This window comes from Channa argus, chromosome 11, assembly GCF_033026475.1.
Source record: "Channa argus isolate prfri chromosome 11, Channa argus male v1.0, whole genome shotgun sequence".
Lineage (NCBI taxonomy): Eukaryota > Metazoa > Chordata > Actinopteri > Anabantiformes > Channidae > Channa > Channa argus.
In genome coordinates this window covers 25,984,739-25,994,891 of record NC_090207.1, presented here as the reverse complement: position 1 = coordinate 25,994,891, position 10,153 = coordinate 25,984,739, and the positions used below count along the sequence as shown (strand labels likewise).

The 10,153-nt window shown below is 41.0% G+C and overlaps 1 protein-coding gene across 3 annotated transcripts; it reads left to right on the top strand.

Moving 5' to 3' along the window:
• The first annotated feature begins 1,603 nt into the window (after positions 1-1,603).
• On the top strand, positions 1,604-9,945 carry isl1a (ISL LIM homeobox 1a). Of its 3 annotated transcripts, none has more exons than XM_067522376.1 (6): positions 1,604-1,801; positions 2,083-2,318; positions 3,250-3,509; positions 4,631-4,917; positions 5,301-5,468; positions 6,487-9,945. In XM_067522376.1, the coding sequence occupies exons 2-6, from the start codon at positions 2,101-2,103 to the stop codon at positions 6,601-6,603; spliced, it is 1,050 nt and encodes a 349-aa protein (XP_067378477.1). In that variant the 5' UTR covers positions 1,604-1,801; positions 2,083-2,100; the 3' UTR covers positions 6,604-9,945. The 3 variants fall into 3 exon arrangements, with proteins under 3 accessions (XP_067378477.1, XP_067378478.1, XP_067378475.1); XM_067522377.1 differs by having other exon boundaries at positions 1,605-1,801; positions 2,129-2,318; positions 4,634-4,917; XM_067522374.1 differs by having other exon boundaries at positions 1,605-1,801; positions 2,129-2,318.
• The last annotated feature ends 208 nt before the right edge of the window (positions 9,946-10,153 follow it).

Below are 10,153 nucleotides of genomic sequence, written 5' to 3'. Positions count from 1 at the left end.
AGAGTTAGTGGGCATAGGTTTTTACATCTGATATCAATCTGCTCTTAATGCAGAATGTTGACCAGGAGAAGGTGACAGTCTATAGGACTCTGGGCCCACATGTAATAACATAATAATTATTATTCCACAGATGATCATCATGAGATAAATAAATGGGATTTAGTGTGATTATGTCTGTCCAACATTAACATGACCTGTATTTCAATCAACAGGACTTCTGGGATTACTTAATGTTATGTTGGACAATTCTGCCATAAATATTATTTTGTTCTAAAAAGAAAAAAAAGTTCAGTTTAGAGTCATGTGCATTATGAGGCTTCTAATTCACAATACTCATATAAACACGTGGTTACACTATTTGTGTATCTATTTGCTGTGGTGGAAAGTAACTAATTATTGAAAAAATAATGTATTGGCATTTTCTGCTTTCATTAATAGATTTCGTCACATCTTAGATATGAATATCCTGTTTTTTTATTTCACTACATTTATTAGATAACAGTTGTTCCTGGTTATTTTTCACATTCAGATTACTGATACAATATAATAGTGTATAATTCAAAACGTTATTGATTCCACAAACCCAGCATGTATAATTAATTATTAGATTTAAAAACACATGATCCTCAAAATAAAATGTTCCCCAAAACGCCAGGTTGAAGTGGAAGTGAAGCTCTGAACAGATTCTATTATTTAAAACAGAACAAAACAAAAAAAGAATTGGATAAGACAGCTGGATGTGTCTACTGCTGTGTGTGTGCGTGTGTGTGTGTGTGTGTTAACAGCGTTAGTAGGCTACTAACACAAGAGGGCGTGTTGGTGTGTGTCAGCTCCTGTGGGTCCTGGCCCGTCACCGCTCTGATTTTTAGGACTCAGAAAATCAGCTGCTCCCTGAACAAATCCACGTGTGTCCGTGTTGTCAGGATAGTTTTTCGTTAGATTTAAAGATTAGATGCTTTTTCGTGGTTTCTTTAGACTGAATAAATCTTCCAAACGAGTTCAATTTGATTTTTGTTTTTATCCTGTTATTCCCTCAAACACATGTCACCATCGAGCTGGTGTTTGGGTTTCAGAAAAGTTATGTTACAAGCTTTTTATCTGCAGTCATCTACATGGGCTCCAGTCCACAGACACAGGCCGTTTCCCGTGTTCTAAATATGTGCGTCAGCGCCCGGTGCTCTACGTCACGTCTCACCGGTGTGAGTGTGGACTGGTATTGGAGCCGGATCTAAATCTCCTCTATAACCATGTAACCAGAGTTTATGTCCAGGATTGTTTTGTTTTTTTGTCTTCTATGTCCCACTGGATGTCCAGTTAAAAGTCGAATTCAAAAAGAAACAAGGGTGTTCGCGGTTACGTTCATTGACCGTGTGAGCAACATCCCACTCAGCTCCAACAACAGACTAAAAAATAGAGAAATTCTAAACAGAAAAGAAAAGAGCAAAGCAAAGCTGAAAAACAAATTATATGCAGCAATAAGTGTGCCAGCGTGTGTGTGTGTGTGTGTGTGTGTGTGAGTGGTTAGTGCTGGTCAGGGTCTGCAGAGCCAATCAGCTGCTCATGCAGATGACGTGCTGATGCCCTACGTCAGCCCCGCCGCTTGTCAGGATCAGAGCTCCACACACACCGGCAACTAACACATACACACACACCCTCTCCGAGCCGGACAGCACAACCCCTGGCCCGGCAGCCCGGCAGCGGAGGACACATCCAAGCTTCCAGGCACCGCAGACCGCTGTGACAGTGGACCTAACATCGCCTTACTTTGTGGACATGGGAGACATGGGGGATCCGCCGAAAAGTAAGACATTTGCTCGGTGCTGGGACGCGATACTGGGGCTAAATTGATCACAACTTGCGAGCTCACTTAGTTACGTTGTGATGCTGCAGAAAGAACATGTTTTCTTGGCCTATTTAAGTCAGGGCCAGCTCAAAATACTGGATTTTAGACAAAGTCAGCGGTTAGACTTTTCCTATGGATTTTTTATTCGGGCTGCTAAAAAAGCAATAATAATAATAATAATAATAATAATAATAATAATAATAATAATAATAATAATAATACCACAATTTTAATAATAGGTCTTAACGGTGTGTGTCATGTGTCCTGCTCATCATGGTCTTCTAGAGAAGCGGCTGGTGTCTCTGTGCGTGGGCTGCGGGAATCAGATCCACGACCAGTACATCCTGCGGGTCTCCCCGGACCTGGAGTGGCACGCAGCCTGTCTCAAATGTGCCGAGTGCAGCCAGTATCTGGACGAGTCCTGCACGTGCTTCGTCAGGGACGGAAAGACTTACTGTAAACGGGACTACATCAGGTAGGACGGCCGGGATGGGACGGGACAGAATGACCTCCCTTCTCGTAAACCACTAGGACAGGAGCTGGAGCTGCACGGCAATTGGAATTATAATTTTTTTCCCTTTTTTTTTTTTTTTTTTTTGCTCCATTTTAATTTGTCAGATTTGAGATTCGGAGTGATATAAGAAACCGCGGAGTCCTGCTTTGAGTCGGTTAGTTGAAATATTCTGACCATGATCGCATCTTTACCGCTACAGCCACTTGTTGTAGACTGTGCAGCCATAAAGAAACGCTTGGATTCCGTTGTGTTTATTTTCTGAGCAGATTTAAACACATCAGGCCCACACAGCTCATGAATCAGTGATTGTGATTAGGACTGATGGTCCTGGAGAAAATCATCCTGACCTGAGCTATTTTTATGATGCAGCCTGTAAATTCCTCACTGATTAGGTGCTATTACAACACGTGAGCAATTACTAGATTACATCTTCAGCAACACGATTTAATATCAAAATACGCAGTAAACACTGAACATAAAATATCGTGTCCTACTGAAAAACAGCACAAACTCAACAAAATTATATCCACACACCATAAACATAAGGTTCCACTACTGATATATGACACGACTAACTCAACACAGATGATAATAATAATAATAATAATAATAATAATAATAATAATAATAATAATAATAATAATAATAATAATAATGCATATGTATGCGGTTGTTTTACATTTAACCCTTACTCTTATTATAGAAAATAAAATAGCATTTTGATATATTATTATTGTTATTGATTAGTACATTTAATTATACATCGTTCATAATCTTATTTTTGTCCGAGGGTTTGTAATTACATTTGTTTAGTGACTGAGCTGCCGGCAGTGAAACTGATCGGACCGTGTGTGTGTGTGTGTGTGTGTGTGTGTGTGTGTCTGCCCCGCAGGTTATACGGGATTAAATGCGCTAAATGCAACATCGGCTTCAGCAAGAACGACTTCGTGATGAGGGCCCGTTCCAAGGTCTACCACATCGAGTGTTTCCGCTGCGTGGCCTGTAGCCGGCAGCTTATCCCGGGGGACGAGTTCGCTCTGCGGGAGGATGGGCTTTTCTGTCGTGCTGACCACGACGTGGTGGAGCGGGCCAGCCTGGGGCCCGGAGACCCGCTCAGTCCGCTGCATCCCGCCAGACCACTGCAGATGGCAGGTAAAAAAATCCCGGGCTGTGGGATCCAGCTCATGAGGACTGTTACTTGTCAAACCCAGACTTGGGCTCGAGGTCTCTCCCTGCGGCGTATTCTCTTTTTCGGAAGTTCCCAAGCCTTTTTTTTTTTTTTTTTTTTCGTGCCTGGATTTGGATCCGTTGCTAAAAGGGTTCTTTGAGTAGACTCTGCAGGAGACACGGTGATATTTCAGGTTGTAATTCACTGTATTCCACGTGTCTAAGCGCAGCGATCCGCAGACCTGCAAGTAGCCTAATGTCAGATTGATTTACTACTTTCATCTATTTCAATAGAAATGTCATGGAATCACGAGGAGACAGCTGCTGGTGCCACAACTAACAAGTGGACCTGTTCTGTTTTCACATAGGACTCGTTGAGCTTTTGCGATGGACTGGTTCTGGTGTCTGCCTCTGTAGATAGCACCGTTTGTCTCTTTTTTTCTTTTCTACATACCACTGTCGAGTCAGACCAGACTCTGGAGATTAGATACAGTGGGCGCTGCTGTCAGAAATACACCAAGTTATCACTGCTCGAGCGGGGCTGCGACACATGGCTGTGGGTCCGGGATGTGTTTGATCTGAGCTAGAAATGCTGTGAAGTCCTCTGCGTGTTGGAATAAGTGGGAGTTTTGTGGCCTCGTTGGTTTTAAATATGTTTTCTACCTTGGTTCAAATTATTCAACCTGAGCAGATGCTCCACATGTAAACCTCGCACACAACGAAAGCCCGGAGGTTCTGCAGCCACGAAACGTATTGAGGTGTAGTTTCGGTGAAGTTTATAGCAGAACGCACAGTGTCAAATCCAAAGTGGCGTGTGATCCGCAGCAACTACAAGTTTGAGTGTGGTTTAGCTTGTACGGGTCTATTAGGATGATTGAAACAGTGTCAGGATTGAAGTTGTGCGTCATGCTACAGGAACATGTAATGCAGCCGTCGCAAAAAACAAAAAGAAAAAAAAGAAAAAAGAGTTCTATAAAACTTCCAGGCCTGATTTTTCCTTCACATATTTGCCTCGTTTTATTTAAACTTGTACTATAAAGCCAGTCTACAGACAGATAACTTGATCTTGTCTTCCCTGGGTTGTCTCCCCTGTCCTTTCTCAACAGCAGAACCAATCTCTGCGCGACAGCCTGCGCTGCGGCCTCACGTCCACAAACAGCCAGAGAAGACCACCCGGGTCCGAACGGTGCTAAACGAGAAGCAGCTGCACACGCTGCGAACTTGCTACAACGCCAATCCGAGGCCCGACGCCCTGATGAAGGAGCAGCTGGTGGAGATGACCGGCCTCAGTCCACGAGTGATCCGGGTCTGGTTCCAGAACAAGCGCTGCAAGGACAAGAAGAAGAGCCTGTTGATGAAGCAACTGCAGCACCAGCAGACAAACGACAAGACGGTAAGAAGACATTATCACCAGCAGTTGGCATTATGTGGAAATACGCATGGAATGTGAAACAGTTTGACAGAATGCATCTATTGTAGAATTGAACTAAAGACTGGAACCAAACGTGGCGTCTCTGTCTGCTCTTCCATGTTTTATTAAAACATTTAACCCCTGACAAAATCGCCAGTCCACCAGCAAAGTCAGTCACTTTCATCCATAAGCACACACTTATGGAAGGGTCCTAAGGTTATGATGTTTGCATAAACTGATGGATGATTGTTTTGAGAATTTGGAGTGTTACACACATCCATAATAATACACATTTATGTTTCTGTGTTTGCTGGGAGGTTCTTTTTTTAAATGCTGGATGTTAACCAGGACCCGTTCTCTTGCAGAACATCCAGGGAATGACGGGCACCCCGATGGTGGCGGCCAGTCCGGAGCGGCACGACGGCGGCATCCAGGCCAACCCGGTGGAGGTGCAGAGCTACCAGCCGCCGTGGAAGGTCCTCAGCGACTTCGCCCTGCAAAGCGACATCGACCAGCCGGCCTTCCAACAACTGGTTCGTCCAATTTTCTTGTTCACTCAGTCGTTGAGCGATGTTTAGAATAGCTGGAGCATATTGATTGATTTTCAAAATAAAGAAAAATTACATTTTTAATTAATTTCTACAACGTTCTGAGTTTAAAAATATTTCACAGAAAAACCCAAACCGACCACACAAACATGTACTTGCATGGGGCTTTTGTCCCAGTCTCTATTTTTGCTGCTGGAGCTTTCAAATTGTTGTTTGTGTGAGCTGAGATGCGCAGGCTGACAGGACTGAAGCCCCACAGTTAGTTGGCAGTGCTTCATCCATATTCTCACATGGAGGAATTCCCGTTTACATTTTGACCAGTCTACTCAGGGATGATGATGATGATGATGATGATGTGGAAATTCACATCCCTGGTGGTTTTCAGGCCTATTGATTTATTTGCTTTGCAGTGACACATCACACACAGCAGGACGAGGTCTCCTTCTGAAATCTTCCCCCATAATGAGCTGCATCGTAAACGCGCCATGTTCCTTCGCCATAAAAAGCGAATTATTAACATTTAGGACCAAATCTGTGATACTGCACGCTGTGTTTAGACAAGTCAAACTATATTAGTCAGCTATGGATCAATTTAGAATCGCTACAACGAAGCCATTAGCACCAGCAGAGCTCAGCTGTCTTCATCATCAGCGCTTGTGGCGTTATTCTTATTTGTTTCTATCCCATTTCCTAAACATCATCACACAGTACAGGTGCTTCACATGATTAATCGTTTTTTTTTTATCATTATATACCAGAGGTGAAAATGTTTAGTCCCCCATAAAGAATCACTCAAGTCTGAGTCCTTTTCAATTCACAAAAAATACATCCACAATTATTAGGAATAATTAATGGGAGGACGTGTTGTGGGTTACTTATGTTAAACATAAATCCAGAGCCTGACATGACGGGCTGCAGCAGTCTGCAACATGCCCCGATCCAAAGAATTGAGTCGGCGTTATGTGTCCAGATGTTTCTGACCGCTGCTTGTTGTGTCCCGCAGGTCAGTTTCTCAGAGGGAGGACCGGGTTCGAACTCGACGGGCAGCGAGGTAGCGTCCATGTCGTCTCAGCTTCCAGACACGCCGAACAGCATGGTGTCCAGCCCCATCGAGGCCTGAGCGGACGCTGCATGGACAGGACTGAACTTAAACACACAGACCCACCCCGACCGCCCCCCTCCCCCCATCCCTCCCCACCCCCTCCCTTCTCTTGCTCATCCCATATGTCCCGACTGCACCAAAACAACCCCCCTGGTTGTATTTTGACACTGTGAAGACAATCATGGGATTTTTACCACAGCCACCCATTCTAATGTCCACGCAGAAGAGACAAGACGGACACGTCATCGTGGCCGGTGCCGCCCGCACACACGCCCGGTTACAGTTGCCAAAAAGAGAAGACATGAACGTGACTCTATCGAGAAACGGGACCTCTGAGTTGGAGAGAACTCTATAAATGCGAAATGCTGTGCGCTACTTTGAATAAGAAACTGGTGATTTTTTAAAAAAAAAAATTCATCTACGCACCTCATCCTATAATAGACCCTTCGGAGGGGAACAGCACTGCTTTTCTTCATTTAATTACACGATTTCCTTCATGACCCAAGTACTAAAGCATTTGCAACAAGGTATACCTCTATTTTGCCACAAGCTTCGTGGGACATTTGTGTGAGTTAGTGTCTGTCCGAGAATATTTTTTTTTTCTTTCCCAAAGATGTGTAAATTAATAATAAGTTAAAAAAAAATACCATTAGCTCTGGAAGAAAATGTTTCGTTTGTTCCCGTGCAACAAAATTATTTATTATTTATTGTCGACGAATTTGCCACCTTTTTCTGTAACTTTCTTAACTGAAGTAAAAAGAGACAAAAAAGACTGGAGTTTGGTCTGTGGCTTTTCTATGACAATTCAATGTTTCGTGTTTTTATAATGATTTATATAAAAACAAATTGTGTGTGAATATTTACACATCAGATCTATGAAACAGCTGGTTGATAGATGGATGTATAGGCTGCACATTATCGGTTTACCAAACAAACTTAACCGCAGAACATCCTCATCTTAAGCCTACTGAAGCCTAAAATGTTATTTTTACTGTAATTATTTTTGTCTTTTTTTAATTATAAATTTATTTATATATATGTTTAATCATTTATATCTATTTCATCTACGTTGTCTCGATTCTAATTTTGACGGAGTTATTGTTTTATAGACTTTTTCACTCCATTCCACTTTTATGTTTTAAGAAAAATCGGAAACAAAAAGGCTCCGAAAGCTTTTTTCCATCAAACAACACTTACGATATCCGTGTCTGACTTCTCATCTCTCCTATGTGTTTGCTGGGATTTAGAATTTTAAGTTTGGTCAGAAGCTGCTGCCCAAAAAAGAAGAAGAATGTTTGGAGTCATAATTTGATAATAACGGTGCTCAAATGTGGGAGACTCAGACTCATCTTTTAAAGGCTGATCCTTTAATGATGAGCTGCATTAAAATCTCCTGAGTTTACCTTAAAAAAAAAAACACCAAATATTTGATCATATTTAAACATGTTAAAAACATATTTTAAACTATAATTTTTGTCTGTGTATTGCGTTTGTGTGGCTGTGGCTGATTTGAAGATTCTCCTTTCCACTAGTTTGAGGCTGGTCATTGAAATGTGGAAAAAAATATCTGTTGACTTGTGTCTCTAGGATTTTTATCTCTCTGCAGTAGTGTTTTTTTAAATATAGCAAATACTAAGACATTATTTTTATAAATGCCTACAGCTGTGATTGCCACACAAGCACTGAGAAAAAGCTCTTCTTCCATCATTACAGTACACAACAAGATAAACACATGTCACTAATCTAGAACCAAACAACTACTGGAACGAATGAAACAATGCACAAAAAAATACCCTGAACATTTTCAGTCTTTTGTCTGTTCCAGGAAGTAAACAAAGCAATGAAAGGTTTAATATAAAAAACACAATCAGGAATTAAGCTGTTAGTAATTTTATCTTAACCAAATGTGTAACTTGTCTTTTTTGATCAAAGGAAAACAACATGGCTGCTAGAAATAGATTTGAAACTTTTCAAATCTTTAACATTACAGTGTTTCCAGGACAGTGGATGTCCTGGTTAGAGTCAGTGAAGAAAAGAAAGCTGACATGCTGCAGTGTGGGACTTCGAGAGAAGAGTCAGTGAGGATATATATATATATATATATATATACATACTAACTGTGCACAGATAAACGGGAAAGTACCACAGTGTATTGCAGTCTCATCAGTGATACTGTCACTGTATGTTTGAATCCAGCTTGAGTATAACTGCAGAAACTGCTCAGGCTGTCATTGGGACAGACTTTATTATCTTTATTTCGCACTGTGACCGAGGGCACATATTTCCCTAGGAGCTGGGTTAAAAAAATGGCTTGATAACATCATATATATATCGATGTCTTACTGATTTCTATACCAAAATACATCAGTTCAGAAAGTGCACACATTATAAGGATGAGGATGGATATTATAATTATTTCTTTTTTCCAGTTCAGTGTGCAAGCATCAAGCAAAGTGAAAATACAAGTGAATTAGAATCAAAATTAGTTAATAAGATGTGATGAAAAAACAAACAAACACAGAATTCGGGGACAATTTTTTTATCCAAAAGTGAAGACAAACAAAATGTTTTTTCCAAATGAGAAACACACACTAATAATACTGTGGTTCTCACACACTGAGACTCCACAACACTTCAGAGGGAAAAATCTTACTTTTACCACATTAGATTTGTTTGAGAGCCGTAGCTACTTTTTGCAGATGCAGATCCTTTTAAAAAAAACTATAAAAACAAATAAACACGGTTGTATTATAATGAACGGAGCAGCCGACAGAACACAAAGTGGTTAAAATAAGTCTCTATGATAAGACACATCTTCGTCCTTATTTTTACATTCATTGCTAGAAAATTGTCTTTGCCATATTTTTCACCTTTGAAAGTTTGTCCAACAAATCTGGACGTGTGTAAAATATGCTTTTTGTCATTTAACTACATTTTGAAGCATGTAGTTAGTACTTTAACTTAAGTAAAGAATGTGAAATTGCACTTATGTTTGTATTGCAGCTTTTTTTACATTTTTACTTGAGAACTGTGGTTGTGTCTTCTACTACCTCTGATTAGCACTGCAGCTGATGACTGAAGTTAGCATTGGTGGAAGTGACAGCAGCAGACAAATTCACTGCAGATCTGTGATTAGCTGATGATGTTTCCTCTGAGTCCAAATCTGTCTCCTCCAGCTTTAAGAATCAGTTACAGCAAGCAAATTTTCTGCCTCCCCTTACTTTTTTGTTTTTTTGTTTTTTTGTTTTTTGCCCTGGTCAACTTTCCACTTTCCATATCACCATTAGCAGAAGATGTTGGGACTCATGAGAATTTACTACTTGTAAGGTTCTGCAAGATTAAACACTGATGTTGAATATCGCTGTAAGATCTCTGCTTGGTTTTTTTTATTCCTTTTGTGCTGATTTAAAGGCTAAATCACCAACCCTGGGGCAGCTCCACAACAGATCACAGGCATTGCATTACATTATCCATGAATTCACAACTGACGGAACTAGACAGTGGTGCACAGAACACATCTGTACATCCAACACCAAATGTAAGAGCATGATGGAAGAGACAGGAAATC

Bases quoted from the DNA above. Each gene is read 5' to 3' on its own strand.
- isl1a (XM_067522376.1), top strand. From the start codon at position 2,101: ATGTGTCCTGCTCATCATGGTCTTCTAGAGAAGCGGCTGGTGTCTCTG. The intron at 2,319-3,249 runs GTAGGACGGCCG...TCTGCCCCGCAG, and splicing joins TGTAAACGGGACTACATCAG to GTTATACGGGATTAAATGCG. The intron at 4,918-5,300 runs GTAAGAAGACAT...GTTCTCTTGCAG, and splicing joins AGCAGACAAACGACAAGACG to AACATCCAGGGAATGACGGG.